The 24,381-nt window shown below is 39.5% G+C and overlaps 2 protein-coding genes across 2 annotated transcripts in view; both read left to right on the top strand.

The window, feature by feature from the left end:
• LOC149124800 (zinc finger protein 39-like) overlaps window positions 1-24,338 on the top strand; it is a 750,627-nt gene extending 726,289 nt beyond the window's left edge. The window contains exon 4 of the transcript XR_016211528.1: window positions 23,752-24,338. The gene's annotated coding sequence lies outside the window, so the exon portion shown is untranslated. The remainder of the gene's footprint in view (window positions 1-23,751) is intronic.
• LOC108178789 (uncharacterized) lies at window positions 1,467-23,752 on the top strand. The gene is given in 5 exon segments (XM_089301847.1): window positions 1,467-1,680; window positions 16,483-16,609; window positions 16,852-16,944; window positions 19,733-21,718; window positions 21,721-23,752. Coding segments are annotated over 4 exon segments (2,277 nt in total). The 5' UTR covers window positions 1,467-1,680; window positions 16,483-16,485; the 3' UTR covers window positions 21,795-23,752.
• Window positions 24,339-24,381: the final 43 nt, after the last annotated feature.

Raw genomic sequence — 24,381 nt, 5'->3', positions numbered from 1 at the left:
TCTCTCTCTCTCTCTCTTTCTTTCTTTTTTTTGATTCAAAAGGGAAGTAATTCTGCACAGCTGAACGAAGTTGGAGGTAGTTAGCAGGCAAATGATATACCCACAGGAGCCAGAGATCAGAAGCTCTTTCCCAAGGACCACACAGGGAATCTGTTCTGCCCTCAGAGTGGCCTTGATTTCTCCTTCAGACTCCCACTGGGTTGCCAAAGTTACGGAATTGTAGCATCTCTGGAGAGTACTCACGTGAATTCTGTGAGTTCTCTCCCCCACCGTCTCTGTTTTCACAGTCTCAGTTCAGTAGCACCACAAATTTACTAGGTCCTAATCTCCTGTTAACTCGCCCCACCCAGAGTCAGGTTTTTCTGCTAGCCTCAGGGCTGGTGCAGACCTGAGGTCGCTCTGCTTATGACGTATGTCCAAGATGGCGCCTGCTCTTTGTCTTGCTCGCCCTTGAGAGGTGAGCGGAGAGAGAGAAACCCGTGTCCGTACCAGTCACCTTTTTTTCTCTCTCTCTCTTCCAGTTAGCCTGGTGAACTCCCCCCCCCCCCGGGGGTCGTTCCCTCTAGTCTCCTCTCCCCACTTGCCTGCTGGTTTCTCGGGCTATTGAGGTTCGGCTCACCTCGCGTTCCAGCGCTGGTGTGTTGAGTCTGCTGCTGGTGTCCCGAACTGTGGGTTCCCATGCTCTCCACGCAGCTCCACTGTGAATCACATGTTCCGGAAGAGTTTCTTCTGCTGTTTCCTCCCCTGTTCTTCCTTGAACCTGCAGTATCTCCACTTTTATTAAACTGTCTCTCCCCGGACTATCAGTGTGCTCCCTTCCTGTTCCTCCATCTTGCCTCCTCCCCCAGTAATACTAGAATTTGATTGGCTTTTAACATATACTTTGTAACAGTATTGTTATGGGCAAATTCTAAAGTCTTTCTGCCTCAGTTTCCCCTTTGTAAACTGATGATTATCCTGTCTCCAAAATTAACCTAAGGTATAAATGATGTGATGTAAGGCATTTAGTATCTTAACCTGGCTCCTAGAAGATACTCAGCAATGCTAGTTCTGTATCAGTTCCCCTGTTCATTTCTGTACTTGGTGAATTAAAGGATGGTGTCAAATGATTTGAAATGAACATTAAACATCAATAAAACACAAATAAAAATTGTTTTCTTAAATCTGGATGTTAAACCATTCCATCTACACTCTTCTAAAAATTGTATTGTGATTATAGTCATTTATTATTTGAGAGAATCATTCCTGGAGTGTTATGCCCAGTTTGTCCCCAAAGACCACCAAGGAGCCGATACCACTGTAAAACACATGAGAGTTCTATTACAGGTCCTTGCCTGGGCTCTCAACTATCACCAACACAGCAGATTTGAATTGAGAGCCCCGACTCTTCAGTTAACAGGGGTTTTATAGGGTTTTTAGAGACATTCTATATATTATAGCACCATTTAGCAAATCATCTCATCCCATGGGAAATTCAAAGGCCATCCCTTAGAATTGATTAGTGCATCCAGTGGTGGGAATGGCCCTAGTAAAGGTGGTTGGATGGCTTTGGGGCTGATGTCTCTTAAAGTGATTGTCTAAAGTATAGGGTCTGAGCTGCTGGGGTATAATGCCAAACTGCAGGGTCTCGGGAAGTTATCAATCACCTTAATTGCCTTGAGAAGACACCAGGAACTCTAGGTATTTCTCTGTTATCTGCTAATTGGCTGTTGCTGAGAGAGTTTACTGCAAGGGGAGTTCATTTATTTTATTTAGGAGCTTCTGGCTCAGGGCTCAGGGCCTGGTCAGGCCCGAGTTACAAGATGAAGGCCTATTTTAAAATAGTTGCACCTTGATCCAGGCCCAGGTCTCTCAGAAGAAAGCAACAAGTAAGATTTTTCTGGAAAAAGACAAGAGGTTATGAAGGAGCCAGATTTGGGGATCAATTAGCAGCAGTCGGTAACCACTCTGGAAAAACACCAATTTGAGATTTGGGGATGGGAAGGAAGGGCAGGAGGGATGTAAACAGAAGCAAATGCCCTTTGGTTTCCAGTCTGTCTCCAACCCAGACTGAAGTCCTTGGGATGGGGCAAGTGGTAGTGGTCTCTCTAGGTATGCCCTATCCTGGACTCCATTTCCCAGAGTCCCCGGTGTCCTTACGTATTCCGTGCTCCAAATGCCTGTGAGGGTGAATGTGGCAGAAAGTGTGTGCACCTGCGCATCACTGCCCACGTTGCCTGGAATTGGGAACTGAGGGAGTTCACTCACTGAGTGGCTGCACTGCTTTCTCCTGCATTTGCCAGGTCTCTTGCTGTGGAAGTGCAATCCCAGGCATCCTACAGCCTGCCACCCTCTGCTACTAAGCCTCAGGATCTACCGCCTGTAGGTCACACTGCCAGGGACTTTTCCTGCCCCCCCACTCCCTGCTTTGCTCCCTGTATGTCCTGAAGAAAGGGGACGTGCGCCTGGGACATTTTTTTTTGTAAGTATGGAGAACAGAAAGGGGGCACGGATGCATGTGTGGGAGAGGGGTGGATGTGAGGGGGGCCAGCGGATCCCAGACACTGTTCGCTTGCTTGCCAGGGAACCTGCAGGCTTCCCTGGGCACGGTAGGGGCTGGGACCCACGGTAGGAGCTGTTGAGTCTTCCACCGCTGCTTCCCCACCTCCCTGCGCCCAATCAGTCCCGCATGCTACCTTGCTCAAACTTTCCTTAATGTGTCTTATGTAGTGGTTACTAGAGAGGGGGCACAGGATAGGAGAGCTTTACAAGCAGGGCAAGCAGAGGGACAGCCAAGGAAGGCAATGAGCCTCTCATTCTCTATATTTCAATAAGCGTGATTCACAGGTAGGATGGGTTGCAGAATTCCATCTGGCTAGGCCTCCTGCTGTTTCCTGAGGTTGTTTCAGTGGGGCGGGGCTTGGTGGCCTTAGGCAAGGGGCCAAAGGCTGCAGGGGGTTGGGAAATGAGACTCAGATTAGGATCTGCTTCTGCTCCTTGGTCCCCACCCTGCACCTCAAAGGCCCAGAGGGTGGGGTCCCCGTGGCACACCTGACAGCTGGGATCTGCTTACCCAGCTGACATTTTCTAGGCAGTGCAGCTTGATGGGTATGCGGTAGTTTTGTGGTTTGATGTCTGTTCTGTATTTTGTTAACAGACTTATCAATTTGGAGTTTGCGGCGGCATGAAAACCTAGCTGATTATTTATTTGGCTGCTTTTTAGTTTCTATCTTCATCCTTCTCTCTTCTGTTAGCAAGGAATTCAACTCTTATTACCTGCCACTGAACTCTTTGCAAAGTGAGATGTGAACTGAAGTTAATGCAAATCTATTGTGTGGGTCAGTAACTGGAGCTATTTTAATCTGGGTTTGGATAAAGTGGAGAACTCTAGAAACATACATACAGAAAAGTAACTTTTTCTCTGACTAGTTCCTTACAGTCACCCAATGCTTCACCAAGCTATTTAAAGATTTGTTTGTTTTACTTGAGAGGCAGAGTTGCATACAGAGAGAGGGAGAGACAGAGAGGTCTTCCATCCCCTGACTCACTCTCCCAATGGCCTCAATAGCTGGAGCTGAGCTAATCTGAAGCTAGGAGCGAGGAGCTCCCTCTGGATCTCCCACATGGGTTCAGGGACCCAAGCAGTGGGGCCACCTTCTACTAAGCTGGATTGAAAGAGGAGCAGCTGGGACTAGAACTGGTGCCCATATGGGATGCTGGTGCTGCAGGAAAAGGCTTAGCCCATTACACTACAGCACCAGCCCCAAGCTGATTATCTTACAGACCATACTATTTTAATTAAGAAGTCCAGTTACTTTGCTTATTTTAAGTTTTGTGTTTAAGTCCATGACATTTTTGATATGAAAGGATATTAGTTATAGATTTTCATAACGACTGTGGTCTGTGCCAGCCTCTATACAAGTTGTCAATGTGAGGAGGGGTAAGAAAGAAGAGGGAAAAGAAAAAGTGCCCCATCCCCCATACAGAGTTGCCCACATAGTGTAGATGTGGCCTTGAAAACTGTTGCTGTCTTTGAGTATAATGAAGTTTTCACAAGAATAACTGTTTAAGTGACTCATGTATTCTATTAGAGTGGTGTTGTCACCAATTACTAATTTATGAATCTCATTTACCATAATGAGGTCATCTAGGAAGTAAAAATAGAAACTGAATCCTGGACCAAGGGTGTTAGTGTGACAGTTTTTCTCCTCTCAACCTCAATATGTTGTTTGTGACCTTTTCTCCAGTGCACTTCCTATCACAGTGCTTGTGAATGGACAAGCAGTTTTGTGTTTCTGCTGGGAAGAGCTGCTGCACACTCATGAAACAACTGTAAGACCATTTTCTGAGCAACCATGTTGTGTGCCCATTAATATGACTTGGGGACGGCCAAGAGCAGGACTCGTAGACTTGTCAGGCTAACTGGCTGTCCTTGGCACATCATTCCTAGTACTGCTGTAAGTTTCTGGCATGTTATTTAAAATTTGTAAGAGATATGTTTCATATGAGATGCCTAAGCTGGTAAGTAGCAGTGATGTCTTTAAGGAAAGGTGCCATGTGAGGAAGCATTCTGGTGATGTCCATTCATCTGACCATTTATGGTAGTCATTGATGTCTACCACATGTTAGGAGAAGGAAATCCTCTCTGAATTACATTAAGCCAGGAGGATTCATATACAGTTTATCAAAGGTTTCTCTGTGTGAGGGAATAACCAAAATACTACATTGTAGAGGTTTTTTTTTTAAGATTTGCTTTATTTATTTCAAAGGCAGAGTTACAGAGAGAGAGAGAAGTCTTCCATCCACTGGTTCACTATCAAAATGGCTGCAACAGTTGGGATTGGGCCAGGCTGAAGCCAGGAGTCAGAAGCTAGGAGCTTCTTCCTAGTCTCCCACTTGGGTACAGGGGCCCAAGCACTTGACTGAAGCACTTGCTTTCCCAGGTGCATTAGCTGCAAGCTGGATTGAAAATGGAGCAGCTAGGTCTTGAACCAGCACCCATGTGGGATGTCAGCACTGCAGGAGGCTGCTTAACTCACTATGCCAGCCCCAGGTGGGTTTTTTCAAAGGGGAGGATAAATTTTTTTCTGATATGACTCTCAACATAAAGATTTTAATTTTTAGTAGATGATGGTTTTTGGATATAATTTGAGTTTCATTAAATTTCTATTTAGTGTATATTTTTTGAAGTTAATGAGCCCTAGTATTTATCTTGTGTTATCATTACTTTGATAAACTTTCTTCAATTTCTCATTTAAACTACTTTTTTAAAAAACATTTACATTGTGTATTTGAATGACAGAGTGATAGAGAGGGATAGAGAGAGGTCTGTTTCACCCTCCAAATGGGCTGCAGTGGCCAGGGTAGGGCCAGACTGAAGCCAGAAGCCTGGAACTCCATTTGAGACTCCCATGCAGGTGGCAGGGATCCAAGTGCCAGGCCATCTTCTGCTGCCTTTCTCAGGAATATTAATAGGGAACTAGATTGGAAGTGGAGCAGCTGAGATTTGAACTGGTACTTATATGGGATGCTGGCATTGTTGGCAGTAGCTTAACCCAGTGTGCCACAATGTTCAACCATCAATATACTTTTTTAAAATATATATTTATTTATATGAAAGAATTATACAGAGAGAGAATGAGAGGCAGAGAGAGAAAAGTCTTCCATCTACTGGTTCATTCCCCACTTGGCCACAATGACTGGAGCTGCACCAATCTGAAGCTAGGAGCTAGGAGCTTCTTCTGAGTCTCCCATGTGGGTACAGGGGCCCACGGACTTGGGCCATCTTTACTGCTTTTGTAGGCCATAGCAGAGAGCTGGATTGGAAGTGGAGCAGCCACTTCCATATGAGATGCTGGCACTGTAGGTGGTGGCTTTACCCTCTAGGCCACAGCGTAGGCCCCCATAATTAGACTTTTGAAGTGAAATCAGTGGCTATGAAAATGTACAAGCTAAAGTTAAACAAGGGAAATAGAAAGAAGCTTCTTCTAACTACAATTGGTTCCAGAGACCTTTATTGGACATCAGCTCTGACTGGGCCAATAAGCAAAGCAAAAAAGTCAGATCTTTAGTTAACATTTTGCTCTAAATCAGAGGTGGGGAATATCCATACTGTGGGCCATTATAAGGTCCATGAAATCATTTGTTCTGGCCCTGCCAAGGCAACTTCAGGTGGGAATGGATAATCAATCTACAGTATGATAATTTTTCAGTTGGTAATTTTATATGGTCCATGAATGATATAGATATACAAATGGCCCTGGAATAAAAAAGTTCCCACTTCTGCAAAATGTTAATGGCAAATTCAATGCACTTTACACTCCTTTTTGTGACCGGTTATCTAAATCTGTAACTCTTTTTCTTTGATGAATTCATTACTTGTTTATTTATTGAAGAGACTTAGAGAATCCCTGCCCACTGATTTACTACCCAAATGCCCACAGATGCCATGGTGAGGACCATGGCAAAAGCTGGTTGCTGAGAGCTCCATCCTGGTTTTCCATGTGAATTTCATGTACCCAATCACTTAAGCAATCACCACTGCTTCCCACAGTCTGCTTTAAAAGGAAGATGGATTCAGGAGCCATATCCATATGCAGGAATTGAACTCACTCAAGTAAAAAAGACACAATATTTTTTTTTCACTTTTTAAAAAGATTTATTTATTTGAAAGTCAGAGTTACACAGAGAGAAGAGGCAGAGAGAGAGAGAGGTCTTCCATTTGATGGTCCACTCCCCAGTTGGCTGCAATGGCTGGAGCTGTGCCAATCCAATGCCAGGAGCCAGGAGCTTCTTCCCAGTCTCCCACATGGGTGCAGGGGCTCAAGAACTTGGGCCACCTTCTACTTCTTTCCCAGGCCATAGCAGAGAGCTGGGTCAGAAGTGGAGCAGCCGGTTCTTGAATCAGCATCCATATTGGATGCTGGCGCTTCAGGCCAGTGCCTATAAGGAATATGAAATTTCCAAGGGGTATATAAGTACTGAGTGACTTGTTGAGGCACCAGGGAGGTGAATTCAGGCCCCTTGTCTGATTGGAGGGAGGAGGAGAAGCCACATGATGATAGCAGTGATAACAGTATTAGCAATGAATAGACCAGTATAAGGATCCATCTGAGTTCCAGTTTCCCCACAATGGCATTTTCAAAATACCAGTTTAATCTGGTTATAAATCATGTAAGGATTGATCAGAAAAATTAAAGTGGGAAGGCCACCTTGATTTTTTTCATTATTAAGCTGTGTATTTCATTAATCACTGGGAGTGCTGAAGGATATTTTTCCAACTGTTTGTTATGCTGTTATACATGGAAATGTTTTACTAATTTCATTTTGTAGTAGTTCATTATTAGTACGTACAAATGCTTTTGCTTTTTAAAGTTGCATTTCAGCAATTTTGATTAATGTATACTAGTCATACATTATTATAGGATATAGTGCAATATTTGAACACATATACACAGTAGAAACTAATTAAGCTAGATAACTAGTTTTCCATTTCCTCTTCATAATTTGAGCCTACCAGCTCCTCTCCTCCAGTTCTTTACATAGTACCTAATATGGTGCACTCTAGTCATCAAACTGTATTATGAAACACCAGAAGTTACTTCTGCCTCCCTGTGCTTTGCTACCTGTTAGCAATACCCCTCTCTCCCTAGCTGCCACCCTTCTCAGCCTCTACTCATCACAATTCAGACCCATTTTTTTTGTCACTTCAATATATGACAAGGAATGTGTGACATTTGTGTTTCTGTGTGTGGTTTATTTCAGTTAATTTAAGTATCTCTATGTTTTAAAAGATATAAAAATATTTTATTTTTTGTGTCCAAATGATGTTCCCTTGTCCACTGTCTCACTGATCGACAGCTAGATTTGTTCTAAATCATGACTGCTGTGAACTGTGTTGTAGTGACTGTAGGAAAATTGCTTTCTCTTTGATATTCTTATTTCATTTCCTTTTACTGTATAGCCAGCAGTAAGATAGCTATGTCATGTAGATTAATTTTTCTTTTCTGAGTAATGACCATACTGTTCTCCATAACTCCTGTACTAATTTACATTTTTACCTGTAGTATATGAGAGTTTTCTTTTCTCATATCCTCTCTAGCATTTATTTTCTTTTTTATATTTTTGGAATAAGTTATAATATTGTGGGTTTTTTCTATTGGTTTATTTATTTTTTATTAAGTATTTAATTGTTTATTTGAAAGAGTTAAATATAGAGAGGGAAAGGCAGAGAGATCTCTCATCTGATAGCATATGCCACAAAGAGTTGCAACAACTGGGGCTGGGCCAGGCTCAAGTCAGGAGCTTCTTCTGGGTTTCCCACATGAAAAGCAGGGGCCCAAGTCCTTGGACCATTTTCTGCTGTTTTTCCAGGTGCATTAGCAGGTGTCTGAGTTGAAAGTGGAGTAGTTCAGAGTCAAATTGGCACTCCCATGGGATGCTGGCCTCACAATTGGCAGTTTACTCACTATGCCACAATGCCAGCCCCTCTCCCTATCATTTTAGTCCTCAAAAAGTCATTAACATCAGCATTCACCCCATTTCCTTTTCTCTCTGCTATTCAATTTATTGAAGTTTTATTTTTATTTCCACTATTCCTAATATTGCTCTTCCCAAGGTCATTAGTGATTACTGTGTTTGTTAAATGGAATTTTTGTTTTTAATTCCTCATTTACAGAGTGCACTTTGTAAAGTTCTACTGCATGCCAAACCCTCTTCTAGGCACAAAATATAGGCTCTTTTTCTTTTAAGGGTTAATATGACAGCATGCTCACAAGATAACATAAAGTACACTTTCACTGAGAATAAATTGTTATGAAAATGAAGCATAGTAATGGGATAAGTAACTAATCAGAACAAAGAATGGGTTTAGAAGGCATCATCTGACACATTTCTGTCGCTCCCCCTCTTCGTGGAGGAGCGACACTAAACCCTGCCTAGGCTTCATATCCGAGTCACGGCACCATTATGTCGCTCCCCCTCTTCACGGAGGAACGACACAGGACCCTGCGCTGTTCTTTCATCTGCTCGGCCCTCCCCGGGTTTGCTGCTGGTTCTTCCCGGGTTGGCTACTATCCCTTCCACCTCCGTGGAAGGGCAGTTCCCCCTGGCCACATTCCCCACTTCCACAGGGGAGCGGCACACCGCCGGCCGGCTCTCTGGGGCTGCACAGGTGTTCCTTCAGCTAGATGTTCCCCTTAGATGTTCCTGGTGCATGCCGTCTCTCTCCTCCTTTATAGTCCTCCTCCGCCAATCTTAACTCGGCTGCCCACACGCCAAGTACGCTGCTCTCCTCCAATCAGGAGCAAGTCCTACAGTTTATTGGTTGAACTGGAGGCAGCTGCGTAGAAGCTGTTTTCTCCTCTCCCAGCGTCATATTGTGGGAAAGCAGATGCATAGAATAAGTCTTAATTCCAGTAACTCAGTCTAGTCCTGGTTGCTCCCCACACATTTCCTAGCTCCCTCTTCAAACACTGTCTCCCTCAGCATACATTGTAACACATCTCCTTCAATTTCCTCTGTACTTCTGATTACTCCTTTTAAGTTCATTTGCAGTTTCACATGCTTAAAATCAAATATTGATATTTCTCAGATGTTTACCATTGCAGTGGTTGTCTACACACTTTACAAATACATGTAGTGCTTGGCTAAACTCATCTACTCCTCATGACATCATACTTTATGTTATATTAAATAAATTTACTATTCTCCTGAGCATAGAACACATACATATGCAACTATGAGCTTCACAGTTCCTCAAAATCAATATGAACAAAAGTAAAAGTAAAACTTGCTTCCCCCTTGGTAAACCTTATCTCAGAATATGTCACCAACATTCCACTTTCTATAAAAGGTAAATATTTGGGAATAATCAATTCTTTCCCTTTTTTGTTCACTTACCTATGACTGGATGAGTGTATTCCTTACCTATTTTTCAAATCTCTTCATTCCACCTGCTACCTCCTTGGTCCCACCTTCCTTATATCTGCTGTCACCTACATAAATGAAATTACAATAGTTATCTAAGATGGTTCCCACTCTTGCTCTCAACTTCAGTCCATTCCCCAAGCAGCAAATTAAACACAATAGCTGTCACCTTATTTCTCTTTCATATCTTCATCTACACCACATGACTCTTCCACATCCCACTTCTGCCTACTTCTTCATCTTCATCTTTGTCAGTGGCCCCTGACCCCAACTCTGCTTTAATCACTGTGAACTTTTGCTCAGTTCCTGCTCCATACCTTGCCCTTAATATACTACTTGACATGTGAAAATCATGGCTCATGAAAACTACAGACTGTATAAATGAGTGAATCTTTTGAGGATCACAATTTCTTGGAGAAATGTAATAAGGAATAAAACAAAAAAATATCCTTGGTATACAGCAGGAATACTATTTTTAAAGCCACAGAGAAGAGACTAAATAGAAGTTCAGCAGAAGGAAAGTAGCGTGATACAAAAGTTTGTGGCAAGGCTAACAGGCACTGGTCAAGAATCTAACAAATCCATTAGGAAAAGAATAAAATTTTCTTCACCTCCTTCAATCATACAAATTATTTCAACCTAGGATAATGAGACAACTTTCCAATTTATATGTGTATATTTTTCATCAGTTTAGAGGTTTTATTGTAGAAGGCTTTCATATCCTGGATTAAATTTATTGCATGGTATTTTATTTTCTTGTGACAATTGTAAATATGTTTGCTCTTAAAATTTGCTTCCCACTAAGTTCATTATTATATACCAAAGTGCTACTGAATTCATTTTGTATTGTCAATTTTATTAAATTATCAGTTCCAGAATTCTCTTGATGATGTTCTTATTTATTTCCATATAGAACCATGTTATCTGCAAACAGAAATATAAATTTAAATTCTTACTTTCCTGTTTGAGTAGATATTTTCTCTTTTCGATTGTATTCATTTGAATCATTTCCTGTTTCTCTTAATTTAGCTAGAAAATTATTTTCTTCAAAGAATCAGCTCTTCATGTTTTTAAAAGACTGATTTATTTATTTTAAAGGCAGACTTACAGAGAAGTAGAGGCAGAGAAAGAGAGAGTGAGAGAGAGAGATAGCGAGAGTCTTCCATCTACTGGTTTGCTCCCCAAATGGCCACAACAGCCAGAGCTGCACTCATTCAAAGCCAGGAGCCAGGAGCTTCTTCCAGGTCTCAGATGTGGGTTGAGGGGCCTAAGGACTTAGGCCATCTTTTACTGCTTTCCCAGGCCATAGCAGAGAGCTGGTTCAGAAGTGGAGCAGCCAGGACTTGCACTGTCTCCCATATGGGGTGCCAACACTACAGGCAGTGGCTTTACCTGCTATGCCACAATGCTGGTCCCTCTTCATTTTATTTATTTTTAGTATTGATTAAGATTCTTCCTTATTTATTTCTGCTTTGATCTTTATTATTTATTTTTTACTGCCCTTGGATTTGACTCATTCTTGTTTTTTCTGGGTACTTGAGAAGGATAGTAGGTTACTTATCTGATATCTTTATTGTGTTTCTATATGTTTGGCGAACTGAAGTCATAGTTTTAATTTCTATGTTTCCCTGATAACTGTGGGGACCTTCTAGGTGACTGCAAAGAACGCTTGCAGAAATGAGGCTGTATTAGGTTGCTAACAAAATACCACAGATAGTGTCATTTTAATCAAAGAAATTTACTTCTCAGAGTTGTGGAGATTGAAAACACAAGATCAAAGTCATAACAAGCTTGATTTTCTTCTAGAGGCCTTTCTCCCAATGGACCTCACACATATGATATTATTTGTTCTGCTCAAAAGCAATTTCTCCAGGTAGAGTCATATTGGCAGTTAGCACTTAAAGGTATGAGTTTTAGGGAGGCACATTTCAGTCCATAACACTTAAATGGGCTACATGGTCTGACTCAAAGACAGCCATCTCTGGGGAGGATAGAGATGTGGAAATGAGTGTTAGGATTCTTACGGTATTACTTTCAGAGCTAACTCCATTGAAAATTGTGCATGCATGCACACACACAGAAACAAAAATACTTGCACATATAAACACATACTACAGTGGAAATGCCTAATGGTTGTTACCTATAGGTAACATCAATACAATAACCATAAGGTGGCAAATTAGCAAACCATTAAAAAGAGTATTGGAGAGAATAAAAACAAAATCTGCCACTACAAAAATATGTAAATATATGTATATATGATATTCAATATTTATAGTTGCTAAAAGATAAATACTGATGTGTGGGAAATAAAACCTAAATCTTACCTCTCAATATTACAGACTATGCTGCATGGAGAATGTCTTCCCAAAACCATTCATTGGGTTAATGCTTTGGCATAGTATGTTAGGTTTTCAACTGCAGTGCTGGAATCCCATATGGGTGCCAATTCAAGTGCCTGCTGCTACACTTCCAGTTCTGCTCTTGGTAATGGCCAAGAAAGCAGTGAAAGATAGCCCAAATACTAGGGCCCCTGCAACCATGTGGCAGACCCAGAGGAAGCTCCTAGCTCCTGGCTTTGGATCATCCCAGCTCCAGCCATTGTGGTCATATGGGGAGTAAACCAGTGGATAGAAAACCCCTTTCTGTCTCTCCTTCTTTATGTCCATAACTGCTTCTCAAATAAAAATTGAATCTTTATAAAATATTGAAAAATCTTCACATTTTAAATTTCTGTTACTCAAAGCTAGCACAGAACTACATTATACATAGGAAAGATAGATTCTGAAAATCATAAATGTAATGCATTGTAGCAAAATTTTCACAAACACTTTTGATTTTCTCAACACTAGATACTAAATTAATAGTCATTGTGGGCCAGTGCCATGGCTCACTAGGCTAATCCTCTGCCTTGCGGCACCGGCACACCGGGTTCTAGTCCCAGTCGGGGCGCCGGATTCTGTCCCAGTTGCCCCTCTTCCAGGACAGCTCTCTGCTATGGTCAGGGAGTGCAGTGGAGCATGGCCCAAGTGCTTGGGCCCTGCACCCCATGGGAGACCAGGAGAAGCACCTGGCTCCTGCCTTCAGCTCAGTGCGGTGCGCCGGCCGCAGTGCACCAGCTGTGGCGGCCATTGGAGGGTAAACCAAAGGCAAAAGGAAGACCTTTCTCTCTGTCTCTCTCTCTCACTGTCCACTCTGCCTGTCCAAAAAAAAAAAAAAAAAAAAAGAATAGTCATTGTGGGTTTTTTATCTCTTTGACAACCACTTGTAGTACTTCACAGCTTTTCCAAATTTATCACTATGTGTGTTTTTCAAAACATGCACTGAATTTTACCAGTTTAATGAACATGAAATTGAATTTTAGTGGCACATATAATAAACATCTACAAAGCTTCCAAAACATAGAAATAATACCATGGATCAGATATGAGACTTACATTTGATTGAGTTCAATTCTTTTAAGCTAATTTGTCATTAGTATGTGGCAATTACAAATATAATTAATAATTAAGCATATAAGCATTAAAATTGAATGATTCATAGAATTTGTAAATGATTGTGTGTAGCAGTGGGAACGCGTTTTTTAGTAAAATTGATGAGGGTTACTTAAAATCTAAATAAGAAGCTATTCTAGTAAACTCCAAAGACATATAGGGAGTAAATAAATACCACAGAAAGTAAGAGCAAAGAGATTTGGTGCCAGTTGAAACCTGGTCTGCTTTCTTATCCCCTGTCGTGACACAATGAAATGGAAACATCAGGATCCCTCTCCTCTCTACCACCAACTGAAGGGCAAGGCATCCTCATTTGTTCTGACTCCAGTTTCCTGTCACCAAGAATATGTCCTGGGTGAATATGGCTGAGAGGTAGTGCCCTGTCCTATCTGAATGATGTAGGCTCTGTATTTGTCAAGAGAACACATAGATCCAATCTTCCACTACATGTTATGTCCACAGTAAGCATGTCTACAGAAATTGACCATATTTGTGGTGAATTTTGGTTGTAAGTTTTTGGGATAAGGAAGATCTCTCTCTCTCTCTTTCAAATAAGTAATTTTATTTAAGAAATAACTCAATCCAAGTCTCTGACATGGCTCAAAGGCCTTCACCTACTTGAGGCATTGCTTTCCGGGAGGTGTTTTTCAGTATGTGATTTTGCAGGGAGCTGGAATTGAATCAGGAGGGGAGCAGCCACTCAAATGGTAATTTCTAGTGAATCTTGGCTAGATCTTATCTCTTCCACAAGCAGACCCCAGGGTTTTCCTGAAGATAACTGTGTCAAATAAGGAAAATCTGAGAAGGCAAATGCTTTACAGTGTGTGTTTCTCTCACATGTCCTGATGTCTCATAGGTAAAGGAAGTGAAATGGTGAAATCCAAGGTCTTGTGAAGTGATGCATACAGGGAATGGTGTTATTTGAAATCATTACTGAAAAAGTATACTACATTAAATATATATTATGTATATTTGTTCCAATGCAATTTTGGCCAAAAATGTGATGCTGTAAGTTGCATTCTTTCTATAGACTTTCAGGTCTAAAAATACAAGAAGTGTTCTAGTGTACACACATATATATGGAATCCTATATGGTATTTTTGAAATCATAGAAAAAGAATGAATTCAAAATGACTTTCTCTAATGTAAATTTTAGTGACAACATAATGTTTATCTCTTTGATAACCTCATTTATTTGGATAATTGCCCTTAAAGTTTTAATTTTTTTTACTATTATCTCATTATTTTACAAAATTTGTAGGCAGTGCTTTATTAATTATTCCTCAGCTTGTAGTCAGTTTTCATTTTAGGAAATCTATAATTGTTTATTAATCAAAAAGGAAAATAAACATAACTTTGTTCTCAGAGAATATCCACAAATAAGATGAATGACAAATGTGTCATGATTATGAAACATTACATTCATCTAAGATAGGGCAGTTTGGTCTCTGTTCTTTCTGTTGCCATGACAAAATATATATTACATGTTTGAGTTGAACCTCAGAGCAAAATATCCTAAATCTTTTGGATCATGATGTCACAGTCTTTATTGTCACATACATGACATAGTGGTCAACATTTTAGTGCTACCTTGAAAATAAATACTTAGAATTCTACAAAGGTAAAAATTGCCTAGTACTAACACACATATCCATTAAATTCATTTCTTAATTTTTAGAGTAATGCAGTCCTTAATAGTTTTGAGGAGCTGAACTTGATTCAGGTATAGGATCCAAAATGTGGGGAAAAGAATCTAGTGCAGGTTATTTTGTTTTTGTAATATTTATTTATTGATTTGAAAGGCAGAGTTACAGAGATTGGGAGAGACAGGGAGAGAAAAAGAGATATCTTCCATCTTTCTGCTTCATTTCCCAAATGGCCACAGTGGCTGGGACTGGGCCAGGCTAAACCAAGAGCCTGGGACTCCATCTTGGTCACCCATATAAGGGGATGGGGCCCAAATACTCAGGCCATCTTTCAGTACTCTTTCAGACGTATTAGCAATGGAGCTGGGTTGCAATAGAGAGGCAGGACTCAAATTGTACGCTCACAAGGGATGACAGAATTGCAGATGGAGGCTTAACCTGCTACATCACATTGCAGATGCCTACTTCAGTTTCTTAAATCTTTATGCATTTCTCTCAATTAGTCACAAATGCAGATTGTAGTGCAGACTTCCCCAAGTACTGTTTTTAGGCAAATAATTCCATTGTTTTCCTTTAATTTGATGTTATTTCAGTTCTTCAAATGTTCATCAGTAGAATAATCATAGACAAAGCCAAAAGCTATTTTCTATTGTCTGTCTTACCTCAATGTTCTTATTTAAAAATATTTATGAGCTTGATAGGGAAAGAAGTTAAAGGACAGAAAGAGAGAGAGAGAGAGTGAGAGAGAGAGCGAGAGCTCCCATGCATTTATTCACTCCCTAAATAACCATACCAAGCAGAGGTGAGCAGGATTGAATCCAGGAGTTAGGAATGGAGTCTATGCCTGCCTCCTTGGTGGCATCACTACTGCTTCCCCAGTTCTGCATTAGCTGAGAGCTGGAAACTAGAACTGGCACTGGAAATCCAAGTTGGGCACTCTGAAGTAGAACTAGGGTTTCTTAGCTGGCATCATAAACACTAAACTAAATGCTGCCCTCTCTTTAAAATATTTGTCCTTTGCCATATTTGAAGTGACTATGGATGATGTTTTCCTGGAAATTCTTCTGTGTTCATTCTCATTAAGGCTTCGCTGATAGGATCTTCTCTTTTTCCCTAAATACTTCTAAATTCTTCACTTTAACATTGCTCACTCAAAGTTAATATTATCCCCCTTTCAGTCTGTTATGTAATTCCTCTGGACAGATGTAGCCCTTTTGATCTGAACTCCTGTTTCCCTCTGGCTTGGGCATTTTTCACTGCTTTCAGACAATAGTTTGACTCCCTGTTTAATGCTTCTTAAGTGGTTGTCCAAATGCTCAAGTCTAAAATGAAACCACTTCCTTCCTTCTTCCTTCATACCTGTATACATCATACACAGCTTTTAGTGTTTGTTTTGTGACAGAGTTCATATGTTGACCAGAGGTGTTCTATTACAGGTGATGATAGGATTTGAAGACCTGGCTGTGTATTTCACCTGGAAAGAATGGCAGAACATGAACAATGCTCAAAAAATCTTGTACAGGGATGTGATGCTGGAGACCTACAGCATCCTGTTCTCCTTGGGTGAGTGACACCCATCACATTCTTAATGGTAACTTTTTCTGCTATTTGACAAATAAGTAAACACTTTATAAAGTATAATGTTTGGAAGGTGTAGAATTTGAGAACATGAATAATCTGAATTTCTAACATCCAGGAAGGATTCAAATTGGTACCTTTGTTGCAGAGCACCTGGACCAAGCTCTAGTCTTTTAAATAACCCAACATTGTGATTTCACAAAGTCTGACATTGTTTCCATTAATAGGGCACTGCATGACCAAACCTGATTTGATCTTGAAGTTGGAGCAAGGAGCAGAGCCCTGGATGGTGGAAGAATGCTTGCATCAGAGCCATCCAGGTCAGTCTGCACATAATGGGCAGGGAGGCCAAAGTAGAAGCAGTGCAGCAGATGTTGACTGGTGCTCTTTCCATGATTTTTTCTCAAGTCTTACTCCTGATGACATCTGTATTTGTAAATCAGGTATTCTAGAATATCTGGGGATACCAATGTCTGTCTCTTTTCTTCTTGGTGAAGATATTCTTGAATTAAAAAAAAATATAATGCTTTTCTGATGTTACTAAGGGTTTTTTTTTCCAGGTTAGATTCATTCTACACATTCTAACTTGTTCTCCACACTTTCATACCTTTTCCTTCATGCATTTATTAACTCTTTCAGTGGCTGGCAACCCTCTCTTTCATTCTCTTTGTGCCTCAATCTTTGTCTCTTTGGCTTTGAAGTAAGTTAATAAATGAGTAAATGCTAAAAGATGATCATGAATAAGCCTCTGTGCTGTGACATCAAAAATCATAAAGCTAAGCATGAACTTGTATAGGAACATGAAAATAAGTTATCCTAGACTAACCAAGAAATTCATGAGTTTCTCAATCCCAAGGTCAAGTAACCTCATAGGTTCATGTTGAATGGCTCAGATTTGTTTGGGAGAAGAGTTTGAATTATGAATTCTTATTTTTCATTGTCATTGAAAAACAAGAAAATAACAAAACAGCATAGGAAATGAAGTGTTCTGTGAAAATAGGAGGCAACTAATCAAAAGCCTTGAGAAACTCAAATTATCACAGAGGAGTGTTTATAGAAAGAATTAAGAGGAGATAACCACAGCTGGTGTTTTCAGAATTAGTTAGAAAACACTTTTCAAGTGATCTCTGTTAAATATAAGAGTGGGAATAAGAGAGGGAGGAGATATATAGTTTGGGACATGCTCAATCGGACTTGCCCCAAATGGTAGAGTTAGAAATGTACCAGGGATTCCAATTCAATCCCATCAAGGTGGCATGTACCAATGCCATCTCACTAGTACAAGTGATCAGTTTCAGTCCACAATTGATCATAATGAGAGGATTAAGAGTCAAAGGGATCACATAAACAAATCTAGTGCCTGTGAATACTAACTGAAAGAATTAAAAAGGAGAGAATGATCCAACATGGAAAGCGGGATACAAGGAAGGCTCAAGAATGCCAGATGTCCTAAATAGCATTATGGCCTCAGAATCAGCCCTTAAGGCATTCAGATCTGACTGAAGAGCCCATGAGAGTATTTCAGGCATGGAAAGCCAAGACACTCTGGCAAAAAAAAAAATGACCTAAATGAAAGATCACTGCAAGTGAGATCCCAGTGGAAAGAATGGGCCATCAAAGGAGGTACCTTTCTCTGAAGAGAGGAAAGAACTTCCACTTTGACTATGACCTTGTCCAAACATGATCAGAGTTGGCAAACTCAAAAGGCTTCCATAACCTTGGCAACCCATGACAAGAGCCTAGGGTGATTACTGACACCATAAACAAGCGTGTAAATTTGTTAAGTCAACAACAGGAGTCACTGTGCACTTATTCCTCATGTAGGATCTCTGTCCTTAATGTGTTGCACAATGTGAATTAATGCTATAACTGGTACTCAAACAGTACTGTACACTTTGTGTTTCTGTGTGGGTGCAAACTGTTAGTCTTTTTCTTAATATATACTAAATTGATCTTCTGTATGTAAAGATAATTGAAAATGAATCTTGATGTGTATGGGATGGGAGAGGGAGTGGGAGATGGGAGGGTTGTGGGTAGAAGGGAAGATATGTGGGAGGAAAAGCCACTATAATCTAAAAGCTGTACTTTGGAAATTTATATTTATTAAATAAAAGTTAAAAAAATAAGAAAACACTTTTCAAAAAAAGTGAGCACCCCGTGGGTTGTAGAAACAAATTCTTTAAACTGGTATCGAGTTTATACCCAAGATGGTATACTGTGACTTTTCTGTACCAGTAACAGATGTGAGAAGCTGAAGATGTCAGATTTACTTAGGAATATGGGGAAGCTGTCATAGATTGCAGATAAAAGTTTTTCATTTGAAAAATCCTACAAACCCCAGGGAAGACTAAACATGAGGAAACATACACTCATATACTATTCCTTAAATGTGATCCTGTTTGGAATACAAACACATTTCATTCTTCACCTGAAAGTAAATGATCCAGTAAAACTTTGTGGTATTTCTGAAATATTAGATAAGCCCAAAATACACAATTTTTCTAAATATAAACTGGAGCAAAAGCACAAGGAAAAAATGTTTGCTAGGCAAGGGATGAAAATTTTTGCTAAATATTTGTCTATTCTTTGAAATCTTGTGTAGTTGTTTCATCTCTGATAAAAGCAGAATGTCAATGAGTAGAGAGAGATTTTTTAACTCACTGTCTGCAAATGACTGCAACAGTTAGGTCTGACTAGTCTGAAGCCAATATCCTGGAAATCTATCTAGTCTTCTCTGGTGTATCACAGGGTCCCAAACACATAAACCGTCATCTGTAGCCTCCCAGGTTACATAAGCAGAGAGTTATATTCAAAGCAGAGGGTTGTATTGGAGACAGAGTAGTCAGGTTTCAAACTGGCATATCTGAACAGAATTCAAGTAGTGAACACAATCATGATTGAGCATTGGGAGTCCATTGATACTATTCAATATATTAATGTGTTAAGGAGAAAAGCCATATAATAATCATAACTAAGTTTCTCATATTGATTTTGTTAATATCTTATGCCAATTGAATAATAAGTAACTTGATTCCATTTACATAAGTTATCAAGGAGAAAGTTCTATGTGATTCAGTGAAGTGATTGTTTATTTTTTTCACATTTCAGTTGCTGTGAAAAAGGATGACCTGATTAGGACCAACCAGGAATGTCAGGACAAAAGTCTAAATCTTAATGTTATGAAAAATAACAACACATCAACTCCAAAGAGAGTTGAATTAAGAAAAAGATTTAATTTATGTTCAAGCCATATTCCAAAACTAAATATCAGAAAGGGAAATTATTTAAGAATGAAACCTGAAGAATGCAATGTATGTCACAATGTGTATCCCCAAAGGGGGTCTGATCAACTGCAAGCTGAAGAGAAATTTGATGCCACTAAGGTACCTGGGAACTCTCTCCAGTTCTGTGAGCCTCTTAATCAGTGTCACAAGATTCAGACTGTGAATCAGACAGTTGAGCATATTGGACAAGGGAAAGAATTCACAAGGAAGATGTTCTTTAAATCTGAGAAGGTTCATAAGGGAGAAACCTGTAATAAGTCAACTATCACTGTTGGAAAGGCAACTCAAATAATAAATGCTTTCCACAAAAGCTCTAAACTCAGTACGCGTCAACAAACCCACATAAGAGAGAAATTTTATGAATATATTAGATATGTGGAACCTGTTATTTACCAATCACATCTTGCCATAAATCAGAGACCACATTCAGAGAAAAAACTCTATGCAGGTAAACCTTGTGAAAAATCTTTCAGTTCTGAGTCCTGCCATAATATCCATCACAGTACTCACATACAGGGAAACCCCCATATGTGTATTGAATGTGGAGAGACCACTCACCAGGAGTCAGATCTCATTAGACAACAGAAAATTCGCATACAGATGAAACCTCATGAGTGTACTAATGGTAGAAAAGTCTTTTTCCCAAAACCGTACATCATAACACAACAGAGAATTCACATAGAGGAGAAACCTAATGAATATAATGACTATGGAAAAGACTTTTTGAACAAGTCCAACCTCATCAATCAGCAGAGAATTCACAAAGGGAAGAAGCATTATGAATGCAATGAATATGGAAAAGCCTTTGGCCATATATCAAACCTCAAAATGCATCAGAGAATTCACACAGGGGAGAAAGCTTATAAATGTTTTGACTGTGGAAAAGTCTTTGGCCGGAAGTCAAGAATCATAATTCATCAAAGAGTTCACACTGGGGAGAAACATTATGAATGTAATATCTGTAGAAAAGCTTTTGGCAAGAAATCAAATCTCATGAGGCATCAGCAAATTCACACAGGGGAGAAACCTCATAAATGTAATGACTGTGGAAAAGCCTTTGGCCAGAAGTCAATCCTCAGAAACCATCAGCGAATTCACACAGAGGAGAAACCTCATGAATGTAATGACTGTGGAAAAGCCTTTGGCCAGAAGTCACACCTCATTAGACATCAGAGAATTCACACAGGGGAGAAACCTCATGAATGTAATGACTGTGGAAAAGCCTTTGGCCAGAAGACAAGCCTAATAATGCATCAGAGAATTCACACAGGGGAGAAACCTTATGAATGCAAGGAATGTGGAAAAGCCTTTGGCCAGAAGGCAAGCCTAATAATGCATCAGAGAATTCACACAGGGGAGAAACCTTATGAATGTAATGACTGTGGAAAAGCCTTTAGCCAGAAGTCAATCCTCAGAAACCATCAGAGAACTCACACAGGGGAGAAACCTCATGAATGTAATCACTGTGGAAAAGCCTTTGGCCAGAAGGCAAGCCTAATAATGCATCAGAGAATTCACACAGGGGAGAAACCTTATGAATGTAATGACTGTGGAAAAGCCTTTGGCCATAAGACAAGCCTAATAATGCATCAGAGAATTCACACAGGGGAGAAACCTTATGAATGTAGTAACTGTGGAAAAGCCTTTGGCCATAAGACAAGCCTAATAATGCATCAGAGAATTCACACAGGGGAGAAACCTTATGAATGTAATGACTGTGGAAAAGCCTTTGGCCAGAAGTCACACCTCATTAGACATCAGAGAATTCACACAGGGGAGAATTCTTATGAATGTAATAACTGTGGAAAAGCCTTGGCCGTAAGGCAAGCCTAATAATGCATCAGAGAATTCACACAGGGGAGAAACCTTATGAATGTAATGACTGAGGAAAAGCCTTTGGAAATATATCACAACTCAATGCATCAGATAATTAACACAGGAGAGAAATGACATGAATGTAATGACTGGAAAAGTCTTTTGTGAAAAATCACAACTCCTATACACCAGAAAATTCACACAGGTGAGAAACCTTATTAAGCTAATGACTAATGGAAAGGTCTTTGGCCAAAAATCAGACCTTATTGAACACCAGAGAATTCACACAGGGCAGGAGCCTTATGAATGTAATGTATGTGGAAAAGCCTTTGACAATAAGTGAGAACTCAATGCACCAGAGAATTCACACAAGGAGAAACCTTATGAATGTAATGACTCAGAAACTTTTTAACTATAATTCAACCCTAACTGCACATCATCAAATCATATAGGGGAAAACCCTTTTGAATGTAATGCATGTGAAAAAGCCTTTATCTGGAAGTCACACCTCTTAAGACATCAGAAATCACATGGGGGGAAAACCTTATGAATATAATGAGTGTTAGAAAGCTCTTTGCCAAAATCATGCCTTATAACGTCAGAGAATTTAGAGTAGAGACTTTTGAGTCTAATAAATGTAAGAGATCCTTTTGTCAGAAGTAATGCCCCATACTACATCATGGAATTCAAACAAATGAAATAGTTTAAGAATATACTGAATGTGGAAGAGCTTTTTCCCAAAATCAATGTAATCTTTGTGACAAAGCCTTTTGTTAGAAACCATGGCCCATACAACAGGGACTCATGTAAAGGAGAAAGCTAATGAATGTTATTAGTGTGAAAAACATCATTCTTCCAAAATCAATTGTTATAATCAAAGAATTCACACAGGGGTTTTCTTACAAGTGTAATGAATGTTGAAAAGTATTTTCCTGGAATTCATGCTTACATTGATACAGAATTCAAAAAATATGACAAAACAGTTAGCCAGAAATTAGATATCAATAGACATCAGAGAATCCATAAAGAAAAAAATAAATGTAAGAATGTTTAAAAAAATTCATCTCCTGTAAATCTGTCTTTAGTTCACAAGAAGTGACTCAGAAATGAAATTACCATAAGTCATCTCTCAATGTTTAGCTGAGAACTCATCAAAGAGAAAATCCTTTGATTGTAATGTAATTGGAAAAACCTTTACTGTAAGGCAAACTTCTGCAATACTTAGCAAGATTACAGGGAGAAGTTTCTGAAAATGTCATGTGTTTAGAATTCTTAGATACAACCACACCTCAGCAAGTGTTAGGCAATTCACATGATGAATTGTGACTGAGACAGGTTAACCATTCTTCAGAAATTCTTTCTCTTATATAACCTGTGTTTTTAGTTTCCCATTATTGTGAGACCAAGTAAATGACCTATGCTTTCATGTATAAATTTTGCTAACAAATATTCAACAGCTGATTCAACAGTTACTTGGAATACTTTCACCAATTACAAAGTTATTGTTGTATAGCAGTTTTACCACCTGCCTAGGATTCTTTCCCCACATTATTGTAGTATTGTAGTACAAAGAAGTGATGTGACCACAGGCATGTGAACTGAACTGACACATGTTCCAGCCATAATTCTGTACTCCAGCCCTGAGTGATGAGTGTTGTGTCCAGTATAGGGAATGAGCCTGTGGTCACCTGTATACTCATGTGAACTTTCAAGTTATCTGTGTGCATGTCTGGATTAGACTATACTGCCTGAGGTCTGTTTGAATATTCAGGTAGGACTTTTTGCACACATCACCTTCACTATATAATGGGACTATCTCAAATCCTATAAATTGCTCTTTATCTCCTAAATTTTCTTGGATTACTGAGTTGCAATCCATTTTAAAATATTTCATTTACAATCCCCTATTTTATACTTTTCTTCCTTTAATTTCTTGCACAGAGACAATAATTTGGGTAGTATTACTTCGTACTGCTAAAAGTGACCCTCATTTTTATTGAAAATGTGTGTTTTCATCCTTTTCCAAAGGCAAAAGGAGGCTTATACTCAAAATGAAAATCAATGTCATCATGAAGGCAAAGATGAAAGTCATGTAATCATAAAGACAGAGGCTACCAGAAGCTGAAGTTGGCAATGAAGAGATTATTCTGTAGATACTGGCTGGAGCACAGACCTCACTCCCTGCATTGCAGTTTGAGCCAGAGAGAGTGATTTCACTTTTATCCTTCAAAGAGTGACAGTATACATTTTACTTTTTTTAAGTCATTAAGCTTGTGATAATTTTTGACAGTAACAATAGGTAACCAGATTCTCTTACTACTAACCTGGAAGTGACTGAAATTTCATGAAACATGAGCACAATCTGGTGGTAGAAGTATAAAACTGATCATATCTGGGAAAATTGACAAAAACTTGCTAGTAGGGTCAACGGATGGATCAATTAGCTCCCTGATCCACATCTAATTATTTCCTTATAATTATCATTGTTGGAATATAAATAATGCGGTATGCCTCTAGAAGCCATTTCTTAATTCTGGATGGAATATAATTCTTTTGGTTTATTTGTTTTGTGTCATTTTTGCTTTTCCAATGTTTTTAATCACTGATACCTCAATAAATTCTTTTTTTCTAAAGTTAAATGTGATATATTTTATTTAC

This window comes from Oryctolagus cuniculus, chromosome 8, assembly GCF_051225735.1.
Source record: "Oryctolagus cuniculus isolate XC-2025 breed Fujian yellow rabbit chromosome 8, ASM5122573v1, whole genome shotgun sequence".
NCBI classification, from domain to species: Eukaryota; Metazoa; Chordata; class Mammalia; order Lagomorpha; family Leporidae; genus Oryctolagus; species Oryctolagus cuniculus.
Note: the sequence above shows the minus strand (reverse complement) of the source record. Positions and strands in the feature narration are given on the sequence as shown.